This window comes from Mercenaria mercenaria, chromosome 6 (genome assembly GCF_021730395.1).
Source record: "Mercenaria mercenaria strain notata chromosome 6, MADL_Memer_1, whole genome shotgun sequence".
NCBI lineage: Eukaryota > Metazoa > Mollusca > Bivalvia > Venerida > Veneridae > Mercenaria > Mercenaria mercenaria.
The window spans coordinates 68,475,759-68,503,699 of record NC_069366.1 but is presented as its reverse complement, the minus strand read 5'-3'; the positions used below and the strand labels follow the sequence as shown (position 1 = coordinate 68,503,699).

At 35.2% G+C, this 27,941-nt stretch overlaps 1 protein-coding gene across 5 annotated transcripts; it reads right to left on the bottom strand.

Annotated features, from left to right (window-relative positions):
- Positions 1–617: 617 nt before the first annotated feature.
- LOC123548692 (fibropellin-1-like) lies at positions 618–27,407 on the bottom strand. 5 transcript variants are annotated; one of them, XM_053546243.1, is made up of 12 exons: positions 27,201–27,405; positions 25,961–26,125; positions 23,410–23,486; positions 22,481–22,555; positions 21,958–22,168; positions 17,227–17,337; positions 15,433–15,541; positions 13,302–13,414; positions 12,175–12,285; positions 9,312–9,422; positions 8,898–9,066; positions 618–1,046 (listed from the first exon to the last, which is right to left on the bottom strand). In XM_053546243.1, the coding sequence occupies exons 1-12, from the start codon at positions 27,271–27,273 to the stop codon at positions 656–658; spliced, it is 1,716 nt and encodes a 571-aa protein (XP_053402218.1). In that variant the 5' UTR covers positions 27,274–27,405; the 3' UTR covers positions 618–655. The 5 variants fall into 5 exon arrangements, with proteins under 5 accessions (XP_053402218.1, XP_053402219.1, XP_045192108.2 ...); XM_053546244.1 differs by lacking the exon at positions 17,227–17,337 and having other exon boundaries at positions 27,201–27,407; XM_045336173.2 differs by lacking the exon at positions 15,433–15,541 and having other exon boundaries at positions 13,302–13,412; positions 27,201–27,403.
- Positions 27,408–27,941: the final 534 nt, after the last annotated feature.

Sequence of the window (27,941 nt, the reverse complement as noted above, 5' to 3'; positions counted from 1 at the left end):
TGTGGGTTCGCGCCTCACAATTCTTCATGTGAGGATTCCAACCAGCTGGCTTAATGAAGGTTGGTAGTTCTCCCCACGTGCCCGCCCATGATGTAATAATGCAGGGAGGGGCACCTGGGGTCTTGCTTCACCACCAAAATAATTTGTGCATATAATGTCATCAGTATTTTACAGACAATGTATTTCTTTTTTTCTCTTAAAAGTACATTATGTTATATCCTCCTCTATTTTACGACCGAAATTAGTACTAACACCAAACCTGGACTAATGCCATACAGTGCAAACATTTCGTGTTTTCAATAAATATGCTGTGATTTGGAAGCCATATTGGAGGCCATTTTGAATTTGAGCTATTTGCCCACCACTTGCAATCTGGCATCAACTAGTTTGAAAACAATAGGGTCTTACAAACAGTTTGATATATAGTTTGGGATTTGCACATTCGTAGACCACCTCCCTTTCGTGGCGGTGAACATGTTTTCGGCAGTAGTAACATGTAGCCCTGTTTTATGAGAAGTTATATAAGAATACATATAAGAAGTTATGAACAGCTTCTTTTATAGCGAACCCTACGAACAATTTATTCAATATTCAAAATAGAAACATGACAAAGTATGTACAGTTCCTTGAATGTATTTGACCTTTCACTCAAAACTTATGAACAAATAAGATTCAAAATATTTGTTTTAAAATGTTTGGCATCAAGGTCAGCGTAACTGTTGACATATAACGCATGGCTTCTGTCTGTTGCAATGAGATCAAGGGTCGGGTGGTTGACAGAGCCTACTCCAACGGTAATTACCCCACCAGTGAAAAAGGAATGGAGCAGATGTGCGTTATACTGATCCAAAGTGTGAATGAAGCCTCTGGTAATAACAATGGCAACATCCGGAACATGTTGGCGATCTCCGTACCGTCCTCCCGCCTGGTTAATGGTGTTGTACGTTAATAGGGAGAGGTATGCTTGAACAATATCAGGGTAACCTCTAGGGGTTGTAGCGGATAGCCCGCCGATGGCTGCCGAAAGACGGTATTTATCTCTGTACCTATAAATGAAATAACCTAATAATGATTATAAATGCTACATTTTAATATTTATCACTTAATCACTAAATAAATCTTTTAACGAAATATCTGATACCAATATCTTATTAAACTTTTCACCAATATCTCAGTCTGTTTTGACAGTACCTTATTTTTTCGCCAATATCATTTTTTTTTGCAACTGAAAGCACGGTAATGTTTAGAAAAAACAGGTACTTAATTACATAAGGAATGCGAAAGAATATGACATTATTTACTGTAAATTTTTACTCATAAAAAAAGACCATATATCATATCTTTAAATGTTACAAAGAGTCACGGTAAATGTTATTTCACCAAATTGTGACCAATGTTGATTTCTTTCTGTACAAAACACACAGGTAAAGTAAATATTTTTGTTGTAGTTTTATCTAGCATTAATTTGCTGTTATGCATCAAAACGGGACTACATTTTAGACCTATCAACATGAAACCGGCGGGCGGGTATATTTGGTTGTACTATCTGGACTAGGTAGATAGTCTAACATTCATTATAGTTCAGCCATCTTTTTTAACCAATGGCAAGCCAAGGATATTCAAAAAAGTAACCAACTTATTTTCATATTAGTTCATAACGGGAAAAAATGAACCATTTAATCACGAAGTCGTTCAAAATTAATGGGGATTCATAGACACGCCTACGTTATATCAACAACATTCGAGGAGGCGGAGCAAATGCAAAATACAGAGACTGCCAATAAAATTATGTTTTTGTGTAATAAAAGATAAAGTTCAACAAAAAGTAAGATATAAACAACAAGTAGAACGTGATTTTACCCTTTTAATGCTTGCAATTACTACATTCAAAGCTCAAGCTTTACCTTCTTTGTGCCTTTTACTATTTCTACAGTTTTTATGTCCTCCGGCACAACAATTTTAAGAATTCCACTGTCATTTGATTTTATGTTGTTATTTATGTCCAGGTTTTCCTTATTTGCTTCGCTATCATGTTTAATGACTTTCACATCTTGTTGCGGATGTTTGCGTTCTTCATAAGTTCCTTTTCCAGAAATATTTGATTTGTTTTCTGGCAATACTGGCTTGAGAGTATTTGAAATTTTGTTCAATAGTTCTAAGTCCTGCCTTTGGTAAGTTCGCACCGCGTTTGAACAGTGCTTAGATCTGCTCATCACCGATTTGTCACTGAACTGATTATTGTACAACGTTGAGCAAAGTGTAACCCTTCCAGAATGGTTTGAAATGTTTCTAATATCCATGGAAATTCCGGCCTCATTGAAAAAACGTTTCATCATACCTTTCAAATCCCGCTGCGAAATGTTACCTGCGCTGAACCTTAATCCTTCCAGTGGCTTTTTGTAAAATGGCCCGCTACGTGGTATCAAATTTAAGTAAGTTTCGTAAATTTTATAAATAGAACACTCGGACCCAGGCTGGTCAAAATGAATAATTGGCGTCATCAAAGCTTTCACAGTTTTTGATTGTTTTAATCCTCCTTGCGCATTTTTCCTTATCCGTGGAATAAACTTGATGAAACGGCGTCTATTTTCCTCATTATAACCTAGTTCAAATTGTTCTGCCATTACCCCTATATGCTCCATTCCGCCCCTGAATCCAAACACTTTTCCATTATAAAAGAATACCGCATTTGATAATCCTCTAGCACTGTTCATTGAGAAAACACCGGAAGTCCAATACTGTTTTTCGTCCTGTGAAGAAATAGGATCGGAACTTTTCTTTTCTATACCCACACCCTGGTTAGTCAACTCCCTCATTCTAGTGTCCAAAGCACGGCGAAATCCAGCAAAAGTAGGGTCTTCCTTTGCGAAAAAATTGACATTAATTTGTTTTTCGTTCCGAAGATACCGCTGAAGTTCGGCGGAAATTTGACACAACGTATCTGGTGGATAAGGTTTACTATCCTTCCTACGAGTCTCATGAACGAACCTTTGTAACCTGTAATCCATTATTTCAAAACTTTGAAAACTTCCAATATCCTTGGGAATAGGATTCCCCGGCTCATTAAATGACTGTGGCTGTAAATTTCGAAATACAGCCCAATCCTTCCACACGGCTATAGTCCAATTGTTCGAAGATTGAGTAGTGCTTAGCGTAGTTTTACGCTTTTTAGCCTCGAGTTCTTCTGGCGCAAGAGGCGCATCATAACGTCCGGGTCCTGTCGCCAATGGCTTCGAATCTTGACTGGCGGGTTTAGGTGGCACAGATACTGGTACCGTCGGCACTGAAGTGGATACCACAATCTCAGGAGCAGTAATCTTTTCTGAAAAGATAAATTTACATTTATAAGATATATTTCTTAATTCAAACCGATCATTTCTAAATTTCAGAATGACAAAACACGTAAAGTCCGAAAAAAAAAATTCAATTCAATGATTGAAGTTACAAACCTTCTGTGTTTTCGTTGTTTGTCATTATCAACTGCTGGGTATCAATAGTCAATAGCTGCGTCAAGGTTGAGTCCTCAGCCTCATCATAATAGAAATTATCATTCACTAAATTAAAGTCTTCTAGTACTGCATCAAAGTTCGCCATTTTGCTAAATGTTCGGCACTGAAATGACCTTATCAGCTGTAATAAACATGTACTTCTCCATCATTAGTGAAGATAAGACTAGCCAATGAATTAACAGAAGGCGTGGTTAGTTTACTTCCCGAGAGCTTTTTGCGGTTTTGACCTGTCAGTTAAATGAAACGGGGCGTTAAACTATAAGCCGGTTATAGATCACTTATTGAACTTCTAAATGCATTAAGGTTTGCCTTCACTACGCTACGCTCCGTTTCGGCAAACTTAATTGCATTAGAAGTTCAATAAATGATCTATAACCTATACTTATGGTTTTGTGATACTCATTTTTATATAGTTCTAATAATATCAGAGATCATTATGACGTAAATTATGACGTCAGATAGGTACATGACGTCCGAATAATACCGATCGGATGAATATAGTTCAGTATCATTTTTATCGGTCGGTGACCATATGATGAATATTAAGACTTAACATTTTTGCCTGCGTTAAGAGCGTTACAAACTTCATTGGGACTGTCGGCAAACTTGTGCAGGTCAGGAGTCCAAGGCAATACTTAATCTGTGTTTCACTATAGTGTATCTTTCTGACCTTTTGAAAATTCGTTCCGGTCGTATTTATAATAATTGCATAATCTGACATTGTTGGTATTGACACAAACATTTTGTTCTAAACGTGAGAGAAGTTATAAATGTGTTTCAAGTAATATTAACTAGATTCTAACACAAACGAAATATCAAGTGTTGCATTAGAAGAGTTCCTACTTATATCTAAATGGATTAAAAAATGTTCTGCGCTTTATTTATAAGATGGCCCTAGGTCGCTCACCTGAGAAAAACACCATAAGAGTGTAAACATGTTTGACCTAGTGATTTCATCGAAACAAATATTCTGACCTTTTTTCATTAAGATTGGACCAAAAATGTGGTCTCTTAAGTGTAAACAAGTATTTTCTTCAATTTGACCTAGTGACCTAGTTTTTGAGCCAAGATAATCTACTTTCGAACTTGACCTAGATTTGATCAAGACAATCATTCTGACAAAATTTCGTCAACCTCAATTGAAAAATACAAAACGTTTTTCTTTGATATGTCCTAGCGACATAGTTTTTGATCCCAGATAACCCATTATTCTGACTTGACCTAGATTTCATCAAGGCAATCATTCTGACTACATATTATGAGTATCAAGTGTAAAATGCAAATGTCATAAAGATCAATTGAAAAATACAGTCTCTATCGCATACACAAGGTTTTTCTTTGATTTGACCTAATGACCTAGTTTTTGACCACAGATAACCCATATTCTGACTTGACCTAGATTTCATCAAGGCAATCATTCTGACTATATATTATGAGTATCCAGTGTAAAATGCAGCCTCTATTGCGTACACAACGTTTTTCTTTAATTTGACCAGGTGACCTAGTTTTTGACCTCACATAATCCATATTCAAACCTGACCTAGACTTTATCTAGACAAACATTCTGATCAAACATGAAGATCAGCTGTAAAATGCAGTCCCTATTGCATACACAAGGTTTTTCTATGATCACACCTAGTGACCTACTTTTTGACTCCAGATAACCCATATTCGAACTTGATCTAGATTTTATCAGGGCAATCATTCTGACCAAAATTTATGAAGATCAGTTGAAAAATACAGCACCTATCGCATACACAAGGTTTTTCTTTGATTTGACCTAGTGACTTAGTTTTTGACCGCAGATGACCCATTTTCGAACTTATCCTAGATTTCATTAAGGTAATCATTCTGACCAAAATTTATGAAGATCAACTGAAAAATACAGCCTCTATCGCATACACAAGGTTTTCTTTGATTTGATTTACTGACCTAGTTTTTGATCCTAGATGACCTATTTTCAAACCTGGCCTAGATTTCATCAAGGTAATCATTCTGACAAAATTTCATGAAGATCAGTTGAAAAATACAGCCTCTATCGCACACACAAGCTAAATGTTGACAGACGACAGACAGACGGACGCCGGACATCGAGTGATCACAAAAACTCACCTGAGCACTGAGCATAAATATCGCTGTTCCATTAAAACTTCATGTATAATATAAACACTCAGCTTATCAGGTATTTTAAGTAAATGACTATTAAAGATCTATACTGGACAAAAAAGTGACCAAGCTTTTGTTACTTTGCCATTTTTTTAACATGGCTGAAAACACTTTATTGTACACTCAGAACAATATTTTAAACTTTCAACAAACTCAAACCATGCTATGATAGAAACTTATATGTACATATGTATGCATTTTTCGATTTTGAAAACTCACAAAAATACACTAAAATATCTTGAATCTATAAACTAGTGCAAAACGTTATGAGAGAAGGAAATGACACAAACAAACTGAAATAATGTCTTTTTTCGTGCCCTTTTGAAAAAAGGCATTTAATATTTATGTGATATTTAACTATTTTCCAGTAAAATATCTACAAAAGAGTTTACACCTCCAATTTCGCTATGCTTAGGATCTGAAGACATGCTCTTGATAGCCTCATTCTGACTACCCTTCCGCTAGCCAATTAGAGCCTTGCTTACAACATTCTGAATAAGGAAGCAGAAGTTTTTAAAATCTATATTTAGTCTAGGTTTTTCATTTACAATTCTTATGATGACCATATCGCGACTAAGCCCTCGTGTTTTGAGAGAAATCATACGGACTTGGTCACGTAAGGTTGTCAGACAGCCGGTTAGCTCAGTCGGTAGAGCACTCGCCATGTAAGCGAGGGGTCCCGTGTTCGAGCTCCCGACTGACTGCACATTTTTCTCACCCTTTGACATTCGACGCTATTTTGATGGTTCAGCCAAATACTTGTTGAACGAGTCGTCTGATTGGTTCAAATAAAAATAGATTTGCGAAAATAAAAGTAGCAATTTCGGAAATCCAAATATACAGAAAGATGAATGTGAATGGGCGATATCGGTCAGTTAATTCCCCTGATAAAACAGGTGCGCGTATAGGTGGCGCTACATGCGAATAGGTCCTAGAAAAGTTTGTATACTTACATCGTTATACAGTCGTTGTCACTTCAAAATGTTAGTAGATTTGGAAAATATCCGAAAATGTCATCAAAGTTCAGCTTTTTATCACTTGAGCAAAATTTTAAGTAAAGAGCTTTATTCATATCTATTGATATTCTATGCTTTGAAAAATAACAGACTAGCTGTAAGGACTGTTTTAAAGGCATTTTCTGTGTGTCAGTTTATTCATGGACTGTATTGATTGTCATACTTGTTAATTGTGGCAATAAATGCTTTATTTAGCTTTTAAGTAGTTTTTCAATATTAAATGCCCTCCTTGGAAAATCCTTTTATCATTTTGCAAGTATTCAGACTATATTCTTTAAATAAAGGATCAGTATGGACAGTATATATTCCTAAAGTTACAATTTAATCGGAAAGATCTGCATACACAGCTTAATGCAATGAAGTCTTGAATAATATAGAAATTATAATAATAATTACTGTAAAACGTTAAAATATATGCCCTTGTGATAAGATGTCCCTACAAATATCCATCAGCACAGTTAATTATTGCATCTGTTTTCTCATATATTTTATGAAAATATCATCCATGAGGCATAAATGATCTCTATTGACAAATTAACATATCTCGTGTTAATTTTAATTTTATGGTGCTGCCTCTTTAATTTTCAGTCAATTCAAATTCACAGCAACTTGCCCACATAAAGTGAAATACAAACTTCCAATAAAATGGTCATTAACTGGTTCAATCTAAAAATTTTGTCGGGCCTAAAGCATCGCCTCTTGAGATAACACCCCAACAATTAGTTGAAATGTTTTTAATCAACAAAAAAAAAAAAAGGCCAAAAAAAAAAAAAAAAAACCCTGCTGACACGTTTGTTTCTTAACTATAGAAAACAAAGTAGAAATATCACAAGAATGTCAAAATATGAATTTTTACATATTATAAAAATACCCGGAGGATTTTTAATATACAGACCACAAATTTGTAGAGCTTTGGAAATAAGAAAAACCCAAATGTGAGACATATTAGACATTATGTCAAATCAGTGTTAAAAGTATTAAGAAACCTTATTATACACATTAGACTGCCCAATATGTAACACCCACGTGGGAGCAGGAAATGTTAAATCTGATTCAAGGACATATTCTTTAACCCCCTAGAGTTAACAGGACACATGGCATGCACATTTTTATGATAACAATCAGTACGCAGCCAGTGGATAGGACATGTTATGCAAACTTAACATATCCAGAGAAATCATTGTCCATGTGAAACAAAGCATCCATACAGGGGTAAATTTAGCAATATTTTTAACTAGCTAAATAAGCTAACCCCGCTTTGCTCACAAATTAAATAGAAATGTGACTCGCTTAAAAATAAATGCTAGGACACTATTTCAGTTATATATTACTGGCCAGTATTTTGAAGTGAGGTTATAAATTTCATGTTAAAAACAGAAGAAACAGCTATCTAAATAGATGATATTGATAAATTACATGATTCTGTCTTTTCAAATAATTGAATCACTTTTTAACACTGTGATAAAAGCCGAGAGTACACCGCATGATAGGACCTATTCGCCCGTAGCGACACCTGTTAAATCATTTGGGAAGATAACTCGCCGAATGCTGCTATAGGTTATCCTAAGATCTTCGTTTAGAAGAACAAGTACTTTAGTCAGATTGCACCTCTGTATTCTTACAAATATATTCACTCAAGTTCTGAAAACACAACTCTTGAACGTATTATTGTAACTTATTAAACATGGGTTGCTGAAGTTTAATAAATAAATTTATGTTTGTTTGTATTTATGGAATTTAGATATGTTATCAACAACGTATTGACAAAAACGTATATTTAATTTCATAAAAGTACTTTCCACATGTGATTGTAAGGTAATTGCAAAAAATCGAAAGGAGGGTTAGGTTAGCTGTTTTGATCAGTATAGTTTGAGATACTTATATTTTACACCATCTAAAAAATTGTAAAACAATATCAGAATATGAACGCTTCTTACCCATAACTAGGCATTACATAAGGCTTATAAGGCTTGTTAGTACATGTAATGAAACTAATCCTATATATCACATGTACTGGCATCACTTCATGCCGAGCCGCCTCCCTCACTTACTCCCCATATTATCCAAGGACAAACAGGACGGTAAACGAAAACTGTACAAGAATCGGTCTCGGTCACCAAGAATCTCGGGGGCCTCTGCAGCACGTTTATATACAAAAAACGTGTATCATTCCTAAAGGTTAAGTTGTATTTAAAACAGAACATACCGATTAAGCTCCCAGTGGTGATATACGGTATAATCAAAAGATGCGAGCTCCATTTGTATCCCATTAACTCCAACGTTCATACTTGTAACTAACTGTCGTAGAAAACTTCTGACTGTTCGATCATTTATAGATGTCTGGTCAACCACAACAACGATATCTCGTGCACAAGCTGAAACAAGCGATTGTTTTAAGATAGCCCCTTTTTGTTAGACACACGAGGGCAATCGCAGCAGAGCCAAAGCCGATAGTCTCTAAATGTTGTCAATATTACTGACCGGTGAAATTAGATAATTTTCTTATTATATCAAAACAAAAATATAATTGGTAATGCAAATATTCATTTAACTAAAGTCTAAGCCGCTCTGACTAAAGATCAAGTGGCATTTCTGACAAGGCATTGACTTAATATCTTACCTTTGTCACAGCGAACACCGGTATATCCAGGGCTGCAGGAACAACGGAACGTCTGATATGATAGTGTCAAACATGTGCCATGGACACACAGGGATGATGCACAAGGGTCGGCTGATATCAACAAAACAAAAAATATATATTTCTAAATTTTGTTACGTCAGAGGGTAACAATTGCTTGTAACAGTAAATAAAAGTAACAGATAAACAAAGCAGCAACTATTAACAATAACAAACTTTTATTCATAAAAGTAACAATTGAAACACCTTAAACAAAGGTCAAATAGCCATAAAATCTAATCTAATGCGCAAAAGTAGTCCAAATCCTGTCTTGGTCAAATTTAAATTCAAGGAGTAACAATTCCAAATTATTCACACATCAAAACTGTATTTCTGTATGTTCAAAGATTATAAATCCTGTTTTCAAAGATAACTTTTTAAATCCACAAAAATGTTAAATACCGTAAATGGTAATATTTTCTTATTAAGAAATACAGGAAAGTTTTCAAACAAATATATAACTCTATTTTCTGCCCCGTTTTCAGCCAGCTCCCTATATAATGTATCAAGGAAGGTTCCAGAACTAACATATAACACTAACTTAAAAGAATAAAAAGAACACCATATAATATAAAATAATTTATTTACATAATGTCTCGTAGCAGTCTCCATGATGGCTGCTTATCAATAGGTAATTATTAAAGTGATATCATGCCCAAATTGCACATGTTAAAAAATTAATACTTACAACACAGCATCTGTGTACACGAAATAAACAGTATTGTATGCTAAATTAAAAATAGCACACACTTGTTAATATATACATAAAGTTCCCAAAGGCTTTAAATGTTATGCTAATAACAAATGTGTGAGGATACGTGTTATATGACCCAGGGAAGTACCTACGCCTTTAGTATCTTGAACAATGAAATGGGTCCAATCGCTTATGTGACTATCTTTTAGGCTAGCTGACAAACGATGTAGAATGTCCTTTGTTAAAACGTATAGCTGGTGAGACCAAATATCTCATATATAGAATTTTTCTCTGGCTACCTTGCCTAAATGATTCGTGTACCAATGATTCGTAAATGATTTTAATTATGTGCTAGACAATTTCAGGGATCAGGCAAATCACTAAATGTTTCAAACTAACAATTTTCAATTAGTTCAAACTCCTATAGGCTGGAGACTCCATACTTGACTGGTCTTTTTGTTGAAGTTCCCGTCAGACAATGTCTTTGAATCAACAACATACGAGTCCTATCGCATAGATGCTCGGCCTTTGTCCTCTTAATTAAAGTTACAACTCTATATAAATGCCCTGACTCCTGGAATGCTCAGTGCTTATATATTATCCTTGATATATTTCCGATGCCTTGGCTGTACTTCACCAATAATGCTGAACCGTCTATAAGGCGGAACTCTCCTACTATATCAGTAGATTATTAAACTCTGGGTCTCTGTCTCAGCTTTCTGATGCTCAGCCTATATTTGCTATCGTCCATAGCATTCAATTACCTTTAAGGTAAAACTCCTATGCGCTGGCCCTAAAGCTCGAAACCTTATTGAAATTCTGCAACTCTTCTTTAGTCTATGAACTTCCAAAGTCTTCTTTTTGATAATTTATCCGCCCTGACAGGGTAGTTGCAATAACCTCCTTATCAAGGTACTCGGATAAATTATTAGTTGAATCCTCGATGCGTCTTCTTGAACTGCTGGATACCAAATGTTCTCTCTGTCATCCATCTACCTATTTATACCCTAGCAGACGTGCCATTTTTATAGAACTTGTTTCTGATTGGTCCAAATTTAAACATAGCGTTTTACAACGAGTACTTGCTCTATCAAATATCTGGTTCCCTTTAACGTTTGTATATGACATAATGTGTGATGCTGGGATCCAGCTATTCACATAATGAACCCAAATCAGCCACAAATGAACCAAATTCTATTTTTTACAGCAATTCAACAATAATTATAGCAATGACAACATGAAAAGGGAGTCAAGCACTATCTGTGCTTATGTGTTACGTTATCAATATATTAAATATACAAATTATTCTGACAAAATGAAACAGCTGTCAAATTAGATAATATGCATAATTACATGATTAGAAAAGCGTTATGGTTAGAGCCATAAAGAGAGATTGCTCGCCCGCTTAGCTCAGTAGGTAAGAGCGTTGGTCTACGGATCGTGGGGTCGCGAGTTCGACCCTCGGGCGGGCGTATGTTCTCCTAGACTATTTGATAAACGACAATTTGTCTGAAATCATTAGTCCTTCACCTCTGATTCATGTGGGGAAGTTGGCAGTTACTTGCGGAGAACAGGTTTGTACTGGTACAGAATCCAGGAACACTGGTTAGGTTAACTGCCCGCCGTTATATTGAAAAACGGCGTTAAACCCAAAACAAACAAACACCCCCCCCCCAAAAAAAAAACAACAAACAAATAACTTTCTACTAAATTCATCGATAATCAAGCCTTTGACAAATCCAAGAGAAAAAATGATCGAAAACAGGATTTAACAATACATTTATAGTCATTTTTTTTGTATTCAAGGCGAAAAATGATGCGGTCACAATCAACAAAAACCACTATGAGCCTTTAAGAAAAATATGTATTTGTACGACCACTAAAACAAGCATTTTTTTGATATAAAGAATGGACAACCGAAGCAGAGCCTAGGCTGATATTCTACGAATGCTGTCAAGATTACTGGCCGGCGATAATTAGATACTTTTCTAATTATTATACCGAAGAAAAATTGTTAATGCATAATTATATTCATTTAAATAAGGTATAAGCCGCTCTGAATAGGCGTTGACAGTATTTTTGGCTAGAAATTAATTACCGTAAATATCTTACCTGTGTCACAGCGAGATCCTATATATCCAGGGCTACAGGAACAGCGGAACATCTGATTGGACAGTCTCAAACATGCGCCATGAACACATGGGGATGATGCGCAAGGGTCGGCTAAAATCAATAACACAAAAATATATATTTTAAAAGTTTTTTTTACGTCAGGGGGTAACAATTGCTTCTAGCAGTAAGTAAAAGTAACAGAGAAACGAAAACTCACCAACTATTAACAATAACAAAATTTTATTCATAAAAGTACAGGTAATAATTATAAATACCTTAAAAAGGTCATATAGCCGTAACATTCAATATAATGTGCAAAAGTAGTCCAATCTTGTCCTTGTCAAATTTAAATTCCAAGGAGTAATAATTCCAAATTATTCACAAATCAAAATTGTTTTTCAGTATATCCAAAGATTATAAATCCTGTTTTCAAAGATAACTTTTTAAATCCACAATTTTAATGTAAATCCTTCAAATTTTAAATATACTAAATGGTAATTTTCTGTTATTAAGAATTACAGGAAAGTTTTCAAACAGATCTATAACTCTATTTTCTGCCCTGTTTTCAGCAAGCTCACTATATAATGTATCACAAAAGGTTTCAGAACTTTCATGTAACACAAAGAATAATTTTTTTTTTTGAAAAATCAAAAACAATCTAGACTTTGAAAATAACATTTACATCCTGTTTATCAGTATTGTGGTAGAATATTCTGGAACACCATAGAATATAAAAGAACCTATTTACATAATGTCTCAAAACTAGGTCAATATACGATGACTCATCAAAAGGAGAATGACATATAATGAAACAGCTGTCAAATTAAATGATATGCATAATAACATGATTAGAAAAGCGCTACGGTTAGAGCCGTAGAGGGAGGTTACCAAAAAAAAAACAAAAACAAAAAAAAACATAAAAAACAACCCCCAAAAAGATAAATAACAAAAAGGCTTTCTACTAATTCATCGATATTCAAACCTTTGACAAACTTAAGAGAAAAAAGTTATCAAATCGGATTTTTATAGTCTTTACAGCATATTTATAGTCTTTTTTTGTATTCAAGGCGAAAATATTACGGCCACACTCAACTACGAGCCTTTAAGAACAAATATGTATATCTTACCTTTGTCACAGTGAGATCCGATATATCCCGGGCTACAGGAACAGCGGAATGCCTGATTGGACAGTCTCAAGCATGCGCCATGGACACATGGGGATGATGCGCAAGGGTCGGCTAAAATCAACAAAACAAAAACATTATTTTTTTACGTCAGGAGATAACAATTACTTGTAAGAGTAAGAAAAATTAACAGAGAAACAAAAATCACCAACTATTAACAATAACAAAGTTTTATTCATAAAAGTACTCGTAACAATTGAAAAACCTTAAAAAAGGTCAAATAGCCGTAAAATCCAATCTTTTGTGCAAAAGTAGTCCAATCTTGTCCAGGTCAAATTAAAATTCCAGTGAGTAATAATTTCAAATTATTCACAAATCAAAACTGTTTATCAGTATGTCCAAAGATTATAAATCCTGTTTTCAAAGATAACTTTTATGAATCCACAATTTTAATGTAAATCCTTCAAATGTTAAATATGCTAATGCTAAAATTTTGTTATTAACAAATACAGGAAAGTTTTCAAATAGATCTATTTCTCTTTTTTCTGCCCTGTTTTCAGCCAGCTCACTATATAATGTATCATGAAAGGTGTCAGAACTTTCATGTAACACTAAGAATAAAAAACATTCTTGAAAAACTAAGAACAATCCAGACTTTAAAAATAATTGTTACATCCTGTTAATCAGTATAGTGTATATATAGTATGTTTGGCTAGAAATTAATTACGGTAAATATCTTACCTTTGTCACAAATTAAAACTTTTTATAAATCTACGTAATCAAGGTAAATCTAAGTTTTATATAATATATACACGATCGTAGCAGTCTCCATGATGATGGCCGTTATTCCCGCTTATCAATAGGTTTTTATTAAAGTGATATCATGCCCAAAGTTCAAATGTTTAAAAAATACTTACAACACAACATCTAAGTAAACACGAAATAAACAATATTGCATGCTAGATTAAATAGCACACACTTCTTAATGTATACTTAAAGTTCCATAATGTTACTAACAAATGAAACAGTTGTCTAATTAAGTGACATGCATAATTACATGGTAAGTAACATTTAGAGCCATAAAGGGAGGCAACCCAAAACTAAAAAATCAAATTAACTTTCTGCTAAATTCATCAATATTCAAATCTTTGACAAATGTAAGAGAAAAAAGTGTAGACAAACAAGTGAAGGCGATGTTTTTTTTATAAAATACACTAAAATGAAGTCAATTGAACTGGATAAGATCTTCTTTTCTTCACATCTGAGCTGTAAATGCCATTTTTACTTGATATATAGTAGGACCATGTTTTATTATATATATTTAAACACGGCGAAGATGCTATGTGTCTGCCGAATTATTTCACAAGTGCGTGGACCGGGTGAATAATTTTATGCGGCGCATGAACGATTCGGAGTGTTTGAATACATTAATACACGATTTTGATTTACCTTATTTAGACTGTAATATGTATCTTATATCAAAGGTAAATGCAATAGGGAAAAAGACCCATGTGCCACGACGTCAACCTGACCTAGTTAAAATAATATTAAAACACAGTGGAGAGAGTACACGTCCTGCATATTAATTTAGCAGTACGTAGAAGTCTTGTGAACTATTTGTTCAGGGAGTGTATGAGTTATATGTAACACCGTTCTGTTATATCTATTTGTTTCTAATTTATATATAGATACAACTTGCTGTGGCTTGTGCGTGTTCGCTAGGCGCTTTGCCGTAACTGGTCTGGTATGTTTTGGTGGTGATTTAGTTCGTATACATCTCTCTCTCTCTCTCTCTCTCTCTCTCTCTCTCTCTCTCTCTCTCTCTATATATATATATATGAACGTGCGGTTCAAGTATGGTAGCACTCTTTCCAAGGGGCTGTATGGCGTTAAATAATTAGCCAACTTGAGTCAATATTGCCGTTCTTTAATAATAATAAACCGGACTTTTCTATTTAATGATTATTTACGGAAGCCAGTTTGCAAGAAAAACTGTAAATTGTAAACGTATTTAAGTGGTAACAAGGGTCTGTCGAGTTACTGCTGTAACAGTCACCCGACAGCAAGATATTCCAATGCATGTCCACATGTAACATCCTAACTATGCAATTTGTTATTAGTCAGCAACCTAACTTTGTCGCAGTGAGTACCGGTAAAACCAGGACTGCAGGTACAGAGAATTCCTCCATTTATTTGTGTTGAGCATACGCCATTGACGCACGGAGATGATGCGCAAGGGTCGACTGATAACAACAGAACAAACGATTAATAAACGGTGGAGCTAATTTTTTCAAGTTGAAAAGGGGCATAACTCTGTCAAAAATCAAGTCAGAGTTACGGGGATTGCTTCACCTGATGTAGGGTTTGATAGATAGTATTAACTTTTAAAAGTTCCAAGTCAATAGCTTTGATAGTAACAGAGATATATGACTTTATCAAAACACTTTAACCAAGGGCGACGCCTGCAATAGCTCTACTTTTTCTTTAAAAAGCCGACCGAAAATATCTATTTTCTATTAAAAATTACTGTTTTACAATAAACCTTCAATGTTATACAATATGTACAGTATGACCATAAAACATTTGTCAAACCTATTGGTAGAGAGTATTGTTTCTCAACTGTAACACAAAGTATCAGGTTTTGGGTATACATTTTACCATATCATTGATGGAGAATAAAACAATATTTTCTCATTATCTGTAAGGTTATTAAAATTTGGTTCAATTTCTAAAGCAGTAGATAAAAATTATTGACTGAAAACTGAGTAAGTATCACAATACAACATAACATATGGTTCATTTACTACTAATGATTTACAAAATGGACATATTCTATTTTCACTGGAAGATTTTCATACCTCCCCGTCTCAATACAAAGTGGGACCACACCACATCGAAATTTCGCATAAGCTCTGTTATGTTTCTTAGGTATAAACATCCCTATATCAGGTTCCATTAAGTAACTTATAGGTCCTTAACTTATTCCCACATCTACCACTTGTTCCTCTATCATTATTCAAAGAATTATACCAGTCAGTCTTATATACCGACATCAATGCATTCTCAATCTTATCAAAGAAATATTTAGAAGATGTATGATCAAAATCCTTAAATACACCTGCTAAAATTACCTTATGTAAACATTAGTGAAATCATATTTTCATAATTTTTGTAATCAACTCTATCATTATTCATTCTACACATGAAGAACAAAGACAAATATCAAACAGGGAATGTCACGTACCAAAAACGCAGCCTCCACAAAAGACCACAGCACGTAGACGTGCACACCACTCACAAACATACACACTCGCACACAGGACAAAATGAACAAAGGAACACAGTCGGGCACCGCCTTGGAACGGTCAGTGGCAAAAACACCACTGGAGAGCTTAAACCGGTTTATGGTGCGCACCCAACCTCACTCTTACCCCCCACCATGTTCCAAAGATAAGGGACAGTGTAAATAAAAGTAATCCCCGCCGGGTGAATCTCTAACACACGAAATGGAAACAAAAAGGCATGGCATGTAAAACACAAAAATGCTCGTGTATAAATATATAAAAAGCAAACCTTAAAAACCAAAAACGTATGTACTCAATGTCTTTTCAGAAGACATATAGCAACATTGTCAAGAGAAACACCTTTAAGGGCCCAACGAAACAGGCCAGAGGACAGATATCAAAACAGTTCAGTCCTGGTAGGATTTAAGAACTGCTTATCATCCTCCCCCTCTTCCGTCAGACACAATCAAACAGGGAAGCGTAGTATCCAACTGTAAACGGGTTGAACACTAAACATGCGGTTTGTCTCAAAACAGTTTGGTCGTTACCTCTTTTTATAAGAATTCTTCACCTTCAGAAATAGTCAGAATTAAAAATTTATCATATGAAAGTTTTGCCTTGGCATTAAAATTATGAATAATTACCTTTCTCGCAGCGAGATCCGGTAAACCCAGACATACAAACACAGAGGAAAGTTCCACTGGTAAGTCTTGAGCATGCGCCATGGCCACACGGTGATGATGCGCAAGGATCGGCTGGTATATTGACAAGACGCACAATTAAAATATAGTTTTACATTTTTCATATACAAGGTCAAGTTTAGGTTTAATTTTCGAGACATGCAAAATACAAAGACAAGAAAAAAAAAAAGAAATAGCCACGTTTCAAGGGCGTACTGTCCATTTCCACACCCACCTAAAACAAATAAATGAAAACCTTGCAACACCTGCAACATTGTTTGTAAGAATAAGTAAATGATTCACATTAACAAAACTATAAACAGACAAAGTAAACTAGTAGACAATCATGACAAAATAAAAAAGTAAAGTGAGACACATTGGGGATTTTAAACTGGTTTATGGTGCGCACAAGACCTCAAGATTGCCATTGCAGAAGGCAGGAGCAAAAATGAAACACCTGTAAGGGCCTAAAAGACAGGAATATGCGGGTATAATTTTCATACGTGATGGTGACTCGTAAAGACAATGAACTTACACGTAGAACCTGATACAGATATGAAACGAATTTCTCCATTTTCTAAGCGATGTATGCCCAATGTAGAGAAGGCGATTTTTTTCTTTAAAAAATTGCTAAAATGAAATTTAGTGAACCAGACGAGACTTCCCTTCTTAACAACTGTGTTGTAAAGGTCATTCATTTTATTCAGTTTTTACTTAACAAATGTTATGTAGCACAACCATGTTTTAATATTTAAACACGACAAAGATGATATGCACCTGCCAAATAAACGAACATGTAGACCGAGTGAATAATTCTGTGTGCCGTATGAACGATTCGGAATGTTTGGATACATTAAAACATGATTTTGCTAGACCTTATTTGGATTGCAATATGTATTTTATATAAAAACGTGGATGCAATAGGGAAACGCTATCTACTGACGCATGAATTGTACTAAGATTTAAACCTGACCTTGTTAAAGTAATATTAGTTAACAGTGAAGAGTCGACACGCCCTGCGTATTAATTAAGCAGTCTTTTAAACTATTCGTTCAGAGTGTAAGCTGTATAACACCGTTCTGTTATATCAATTTGTTTCTGCATTGTCTTTTATATAATGTGTGGATCAAATATGGTTGTACATTTTTCCCAGGGCCTGTATAGCAAACGATTTGTCAACTTGTGTCAATATTGCCGTCATAATATGGAGTAGTGGCACAATGATCGGGTGCTAAAAACGAAGAAAAACATACATATAGTTGATATGATTTGTACTTGATGCTAATTAATTTCCTCTCGCTTACGAAAAGCTGGGTGGCCAGCCGATCTGATTAAAATCATCTCCAATTAATGCTACGCACCTTGGATATGAGGACAGGCTATTGAGGCATTCGTTCACCAATCAGAGCCTTACTTTCAACATTTTGAAAGTGAAAGTAGAAGTTTAAATAAATCTATATTTAACCAGGAATTCCAGTTTATGTGATTATCACGTACGGGTTTATAATTCTAGTAACACACGAGAATTAGTTGTTTTTCCTATTTTTTCCATTCAAAACTGAAAAGCTTTTGTAAGGAATACCGGAGGAAAACTGCCTTAATTATAAAGCTTTATATTCAACCATTGATAATAACATGTTCCTCTGTGGTGTATTGGTCAAGTACGCAGGAAAATATTTATTGCCGCAGCGGCCCGAGTTTCTTTTTCCGACTGGTTTATTTCACATTTTTAAAGATTGTTTAGAATCAAAATCTCATGTTCTTATGACGAAGTTTGATTCTATCTGTATTTTAACCAAAATCTGAGTCCAGTCCCTTTTAGCCAAACGCTCGTTGAAACGAGTCGTCTGATTGGTTCAAATAAAAATAGATTGGTGGAAATAAAAATAGCAATATTGGAAATCCGATTATACAGAATATAGAAAATCACCAGATCCAAGTTACATTTTTTTATTATAATGTTCTTATTACTTGGCAGATTTTGATAAAATAAAGAGTCTCGAAGACACGAAAATTTTTGCTTTTCTCGCCATAAAGCAATTGCCAGAAGTACTTGATACTAAGTCTTTTCTCAAAACAATTCGCCAAATTGTTTTTCACGGCCCAAATATGCACATAACATACACACTGGAATTCGGGCGAAGTGTTCGGAGACAGTATTGATGAAGAGTGCAGACGTTTTATTTCGAAGAAAAGACTCTTTTTTTTTGTCTTAGACGGTGTTTATTTTTATTACAATCCATCAAGTAATAAGGAAATTATAAACAACAATATTTCATAAATCCAGCGATTTTCCCTGTTTGTACGATATCAAAATATCACGAGAGTTAGCCACCCTGGAAAGTTCGGACATAACTTTTATTATAACAGGTCAGATTAGCAGGTCAAAGACAATTTCCTCTTTTGATCAAACAGAATTTTAAAGAATACAGCGTATGGTTTTTGGATGAATATTGAATCATATTTAGAAGAAATGCATCGTGTTGAAAAAGGAATCATTGAAAAAATGTGTCGAAGCTAATGCATACACTTTATTAGACGTTTCCGACATTGTCTGTTTTCAAATTCGTCTGATTTTCTGTCGTCTGTTTAACTTTGATTTGTGTAACCTTAATAGTAATGTTCATATTTCAAAGATCATACGAAAATCCTCGTAAATCCTGATCTATATGAATGATTATAAAAGTGAAGTATTCTTGTAAGTGCAACAGAACATCAAAGGAAACTGTATCCAAACACACTACAAATTAAACAAAATGACATTGAAATATTAAAAGTGATATGGAAAATCACCCGGTAAGATTGCTATAATAAGAAAAGCTATAATCGAGAATGACAAGGTAGTTCAGTTCGAAAAGCAGCCGAGAAATTTGGTTTAGTAAAAGCTACATGAGGAGGAGTTACAACTGACAGGAGAAATTGTTCAATTTCTTTATTTAAAGTGGTTATCATCCGGAAATGAATGAATGGTTATTTGAGTATTGTAAGTTTTTATCATTACTAATTCAAAGAATATACTGAAAATCTTCCTCATGTACGTGGACAGACCAAGAAAACAGCAAATAGGAATACGTTTTGGTAAAGGAGAAGCCATTTAAGAAATGAAGGTTTTTCAGGAGTTCATAGAGGACATTACATGGGTGTCTTTTCATATTGAATTTATTAAACGAGTTGAATAAAATGATAAAATGCGAGGCTCCGCCAAGCATTTTATCAGTTTTTATAACAAGTTTAATCAATTCAATTTGGAAAGTCACAAATGTAATATTCTTTTTATCACATGTTAGCTTTTCCTGTCGAAACATAAAAAAATCAACTTTCTTTTGCTATATAAACAAGTCAGTTTGGCAAACATCGCCTACCACTATAAACGACGTCGACGTCAAAGCTTAATTACACTAGTGTATTAGTGTATTTCCGCGATGACAAACATATGATAAATGCTAAATACTAAATGAACGACAAAATAAGATCGGCAAATCCACGATTCGTGTTTAATTTGCCGATCCTATTCTGTCGTTCATTATGCATTAAAGCCGAAAAAATAATTTCTTACATTTACATTATATTTGTAAAAAATGTTATATCATAAATTACACACATTTTGTTGCATTTAACATTAAAATCAGTTTCCCGGCCATTCTGTTCACCAGATGGAAAACCTGCGACGTCATCCAGGGAACGTTTGCCCTGACTATATGCGGGCGTCGTCAAAACAGCGGTCCGTTATCACTAAGCAGTGTTGTCGTAACTTTGGCGCCTTTCCTTTTGCTGTTCATACAAAATTAAGAAATAATATATCTCATCGGTGATTTGTCGCTGAATAAATCACTTTTTGGAGTTCAGATGCGAAGGAATTATATCACGAGGGCGTAGCCCGAGTGATATAATGCTACGCATCTGAACGACAAACAGTGATTTATTCAAGAGCAAATCACTAAATGAGATATATTATTTCGATTCTAACACGTTATCAAGGACTTTAAAGTACACCTTGTCGGCATGCATTAGATATTTGCCCGTTTTCAATCGGGTTCTTTTCCAGCGCGCCGTTACGCCGCTTGACGCTATGACGTAATAGTTGTGACGTCAGAACAGTGAATTGTTGTTTAATAAATCACTGTCTCCAGCCTTCTTTGTTTAATAGGAAAATGAACCGGATCGTGTTAGAATGAACGTTATAATTTTCAATGGAAAAGAATAGGGCGAATATAAATATTTCTTCATTTCTTGTGTACCTTCAGTCAAACCCAAAAGCATATGACCCTCTAATTCGTAGTAGGAAAGCAAAAGTGATCGATGTTCAGAAGAAAAGTTGAGTGAATGGCTAGATAATTATGCAATTCTTTACATTTTGATGTTTAAGTCTGGCAAAAAAAGTCTTACTCTTTGACAGCTTGAGTAACCATATTGACTTGTTTGTTTGCAAAGAATAGCCAAACTGAAATGTATAGGTTAATATTCAATACCGCCCACTATATTGAAGCGCTCCACGGGTTGTAAGGAAATACAGAAAGGAAACCCAAGTAGTATAATTGGTAAAGAAAATTTTGCTGATAACCTACAATATATCTTGTAAACAGATCGAAAATAGGTAAAAATAAGCTTTGATCAGAAATAGAAATTTTGTTTTCTGCCCATACTGGCAGCCTATGGCGACTAAGTTTACTTAAAAACACACGATCTTTAATTTACCTGTTGTCACAGCAGTCGTAATAGTTGTTGTTGATACTGCTGTTGATGATGTTGTTGTTGGTAGTATTGTTGTTGTAGATGTTGTTGTGGACGCTGTTGTAGATAATGTTGTCGCTAACGGGGTGTTACATAGATCATCGTCACAGCAATCGATTTTTACTGAACGCGACTGTCGGTCATGTTGTGCCCTTTTTCTCCCACCATCACACACCTGATATATGTTCATAGTTTAATGCATTTTATACATGTCCATAATTAAAATGAAAGACTCATGCGTAACTTACAATACTAATGAAAACAAAAATGCTCATCTTTAAAGTTATTATGTTAAATAAACTTTAACCAACTGCATCATTAACACGTGAAATTAAGAAAAATGACTATAGCACTCTAACAGTTGGGCCTTGGGGCCAAAACGGGTGACTTTTGATATTTTTATTTCACTGTTATAGAATTATAACCTTGAATTTTGTATCTTGTTTGCATGTTATGAAATAAAATGAATATGTTATTAGAAAGAAACCGTATCCGATGCACAGCCAAGAGAGTATCTTATATGTCCTGTTCTTGTGGATTTCACCATTTTAACCATGCACAGCTGAAAACAGTTAAAACTCTCTTAAATTCCGTGTGTATATTATTTACGAGATGTTAGAAGTTAATCTTATAAAGTTTATGATTTTAATTTGATTTTAATCAATAAATTTATTCACTGCTGTGCGCACAAACGCTTTGCAATAATCATCTACAAATTCAAGTATTGAAACTATTTCGTTTGTTTATTTATTTTGGGTTGAACGCCGTTTTTTTCAACCGTATTTCAGTTCTGTAACGGCGGTGTTCCTGGAGTCTGTACAGTCTCCGCAAGTAACTACCAACTTCCCCACATGAAACAGAGGTGGTGGACGAATGATGTCGGACACAATGTCTTTTATCAAATCGTCACGGAGAGCAAACGCCCCGACTGGTGATCGAACTGGTGACCCCGAGATCCGTAGATCTGCGCTCTCCCTATTTAGCTAAGCTGGAGGGCAAAATTAGCTGGTAAGGTTTGCATTATTTTGAGTATATAGTGAAGGTGGGGTTGGGGGAGCGGGGTAGGAAATAAACTGTGAGGTTTCATACGTCTGACCAGGCTTTTTCGATATATCAACATGGTACTGTTTTTCGAAACTAAATGGATTCTAAATGTTCTCGTTATAATCTGTTTAACAAGTTTCTAAAGGACGATGATTGTCATCAACCGTTATGTTCATGTTGACTTGGTTATTAACACTTGACGTGTTCTAGATTACGCAATATTAATCATTTATGAAATGAGCTCTATGCGAAAACATATAGTACACGGTTTGCGTGTCCACTACTCGCTAAATCTGATTTTGACCAATGTCTTTTCGTGTTCTCTGTACGGTTTGTGAAGTAAGCTTTATTTCGCAAAAATTGTATATTTACCTTATTCTTGTCACACGTCACAGTATTGCAAGAGCTTATATCAGGACTTGTTGTGTTGCAGTTGTAACACGTTATTGCTGAAAAACATGTATATGAAAATAAAGCAAAAAATTGTATAAAAAATGGAACTGCTGAAAACGCTGCTTACTCGATAAAGATGTTATACGATGTGTGCATTTTATTGATAACAGGAATTTCTTTCGAAAACTAGAAATAAATCATTGAATAGAAACATACTAGCCCCAACACAAATATTGCACCTGGCATATGTTATTGTCATGTGACCTAATAATAAGGTAATATAAGATAAACGCGCAAATTGTTAGGTTTTCTTTTGGCATTTATTTTTAATGGATAAAATTTAAAAAAGGAATTATTTTACAATCAAACACAACCATTTATGCCGCTCATAAGATCCACATACGCTTATCAAAGGCTTTCCCGACCGTCCATTACAAAAGGTTGTATGCAGCCTCCAGGAATATGTCTATTATTTGTTGAATTTTCGCAGTATTGAGCAAATGAATTATGCATTTTTGTAACTGTTCTGAGAGAGCTGCCAACTTGACTGACATCTGTCTGTACAATTCTGAGAGAAACTCCCGACTTAACTGACATCTGACTGTACATTTCTAAGAGAAACTCCCGACTTAACTGACATCTGGCTGTACAATTCTGAGAGAAACTCCCGACTTAACTGACATCTGTCTTTACAATTCTGAGAGAAACTCCCGACTTAACTGACATCTGTCTGTACAATTCTGAGAGAAACTCCCGACTTAACTGACATCTGACTGTACAATTCTGAGAGAAACTCCCAACTTAACTGACATCTGGCTGTACAATTCTGAGAGAAACTCCCGACTTAACTGACATCTGACTGTACAATTTTGAGAGAAACTCCCGATTTAACTGACATCTGTCTATGGTGATGGGTTGACGTTTTAGGGTAGACTAACAGACTGCGAGTGTTGCTGCTATAGGTCGTTTTTTGGTATGTTTTCTTCATTCCACCGACAATTGTATCGCGTTATAACCATTTTAAGAATATTGAGTAGCCAAAAGAAACGTTAATATCGGTTGTTGGGAACTTCTAAGAATAGATAGTTAAAGCCAAATCGCTATGTCCTCTGATCTATCACCTACTTTCGCGCGTGCAGTTAAACATTTTCAAAGATACATGTATCGATTGAATATTGTCATGATGAACAGTGCAATGTACACATTTTGAAGTTCTCTCAGTCGCCTCTCAATTATTTAAACTTAATGTGTAGCTATAAATTGAATACATCTCGTAAAATATTTAATTAATGAAAAATGGATGATCGACCCAAATGATAGGAGAAAAAATATTTACATCCAAAGCTATTTACTGAATGCGAAACAAATCTTAACATGTAATTGTGTACGGGCGCAAAATTTATATCCAGGTGTACATGCTTTGCCGTATGAACAGGACTCTTGTGACGTTTGTACTTGAACAGCTGGCTCGAAACAAGTTGTTCCATTCATTTCAGGTTGGAACTTCCGCCGACTATCCACACTTAACAAGAAACCTTTACCTTTCTACGGTGTTCCGTTTGGACAATCGTGACTTTTTATTAAATCGCGATGCACGATGGTACGATGACGAAAACGCGATGGGGCGATGGCACGATGATGAAACAACGATGGTACGATGGTGAAAACGCGATTGCACGATGATGAAATCGCGCTGTTGCGATGGTACGATGGTGAAATGTCGATGTAATATCGCGTTTTCACCATCGTACCATCGCGTTTTCAACGTCGTATCAAAGTACCATTGCGTTTTCATCATCGTACCATCGCGTTTTCACTATCGTGACATCGCGTTTTCATCATCGTACCATCGCGTTATCACCATCGTACCATCGCGTTATCACCATCGTACCATCGCATTTTCACCATCGTACCATCGCCTTCCGGTGGTCATGCGCAGTGGTACAGTATATGTGTCAGTAAAATACAGGCTTGATACAATTTGATTTTCACATTGCACTATGTACCGTCTACATCCTAACAAGAATAAGCTTTGAGAGTTTGAATAATACCATGTGACTGTTACACCCAGCTTTTTATTTACTTCCATGCATACATACAATACAACGGGCGTGGCCTTGAGCATTTTACAGTTTTAATGAACTGAGCACTGAACATTCGATGATGATAACGCGATGGCACGATGGTGAAAACGCGATGGTACGATGGTGAAAACGCGATGGTACGATGATGAAAACGCGATGGTACGATGATGCAATGGTGAAAACGCGATGGTGCGATGATGAAAACTCGATATTACATCGACATTTCACCATAATACCATCGAACCATCGCGATTTCATCATCGTGCCATTGCGTTTTCACCATCGTACAATCGTTGTTTCATCATCGTGCCATCGCGCCATCGCGTTTTCGTCATCGTACCATCGTGCATCGCGGTTCAGTATTAAATTAAATGTCACGATTGTCCAAACGGAACACCGTACCTTTCAGTACATTTGTATACGGAAACCTCGTATACCATACTTACGACATTTCCCGCATAATTTCGGACATGCCGTCTGCGAAAGGATGGGTTCTGAACATAAATTTGCGTTTTGTTTGGCCATTTGAGCACAGGCTGCGGGGTCAATATCTTCACAAGAATATCCAGATCCTTCTACACTCGACACCAGTGCGAAGAGAAGTAGGTAACCTAATTGTAACATAATTAATTGAATTTTAGTTATATAAATAATGGAAAAAAGTGTTAAATACTCAACCACAGAATTCATAACTTTCTGATCATAATGTATTGCTGTGATAGAGTATAAACGTATTTGCTCTTGTGTCTGAAAAGATAATGTGATGTTTATGGTGTCTTGGCATAGGAGACTGTCGCTTTAGGCCTTAAGCCAACTGCTGAAGACAAATGCAACCATTCTGGCACTGTAACAAGGTCGTTATGAATTTACTTGATAACTATATTTCAAGAAACACAAATATTGATAGATATTTACCATGACTGATTCTGCTAGCATGTATTGTAAGAATCAAAACGGTCAAAAGCGGATTGTACAGGAGTGTATCGAGGGCATCTGAGAAGTATGGAAGACAATTAGTGCCAGATGTGGATTATATTTTTAACTCGAGATTTTGTGATACGTAAGACGGTATTTCGTCTACAACGTTTCGGGTAACTATGTTAAAAATTGTACCGTGGTATCAACTTGACATTGCAAAATACGTAGCTGGAAAGTTCAAGTAAATGAGTGACTACCAAAAAGTTCGACTAAGTGCCTTGCCTTTTCCCTGCTAAATCTGAACCTATGTCCGTCTGCCAAAGGTCAAAAATGTTACGTTACTGGGATACTTCTAAACGACTGTGCTTGCTGCCCTAAGATAATAAAAATTAAAGTTGATACATCCGCCTAAACATCCAGTCACAAATATATAGTGTACCCCACATGCAGAGACATGAACATCGACTACCAACTCGAAACTTCAACGTATGACCTATCCTGCCGCCTAGAGCTACTTAAGAACTGTATCAGCATTATACACCTACATTTACACGTATAGTAGAAATTTCGAGTTAATAAATAATATGCACCTGACTCTAATGCTCTTCCATACATTACAATTTATAATTTCAAGGAAGATTAAGATAAAAGCAAAGAGTTATAGTACTTTAGATCTCCTAGATATTTCAAAACTTTTAAAACTCAAGACAAAATAAAAACGACAAGAACTTATTAAGTTATTAACATTAATATGAATATATACATTACATATTTTAACGTAGTCAGTCATCTTTTCTTCATTTACAGCTATGACCCTATTGAACCGTTCGATAAGAAACATGACCTAGCTGACGTTTTGCATCAGAAAGCTAATGATTACAGGTGACAAAAAGCTAGACAAAAGCTGACACAGTTAAGATGTCCTGATTATAATAGGGACTGTACTTACCACGTTTAAATTATTTCTTTATCAATATATAAAGTGAAATAGGTATATTATGACTGAATTCGTTGAAAAAGACGTTAAACCCGAACACACACATATATAGCTCGTAGAATTCCTAGTAAAACAAACTTTGTTTACCATTTCGGACCTATCAACTGTATTTAAAGGCATATATAGGCGCTTTTGATCATGGAATAGATCCAGGATTTATTTATGGTGTTCTGGTTTACTCAGCCAATTAAAAGTAATAGAGAGAGGTAGTTATATTGATTCAAATCGTCTTATTGATAACCGTTGTATAACATGTGAAGTAAAAAAAAAACCATGTGATCAAGGTTCTGGCAACTAATGTCTATCATATATTTCTCTTGATAAAAGTACTTAAAAGTCGAATAGTTCGATAAACGATTCGAGAACACGATGCAAAATTAAGATTTTTAAAATGCACGACCGTATGGTCGTAATATCGCCCTTAAAAAGTGTGATAAAACGATTGAATAATACGATCCGGAAGTGCTTTGTTAATACTTCGTCGTCGCATCGTGTTATCTCTCTATCGCCCT

Excerpts from the sequence above, each read along its gene's own strand:
- LOC123548692 (XM_053546243.1), bottom strand. The coding sequence starts at position 27,273 with ATGTTTCTTATCGAACGGTTCAATAGGGTCATAGCTGTAAATGAAGAA. Across the intron at positions 22,556-23,409 it reads TGACGTGTGACAAGAATAAG|CTGTGCATGGTTAAAATGGT; the intron begins GTAAATATACAA and ends AACTGTTTTCAG. Across the intron at positions 9,067-9,311 it reads CGGTGTTCGCTGTGACAAAG|CTTGTGCACGAGATATCGTT; the intron begins GTAAGATATTAA and ends CGCTTGTTTCAG.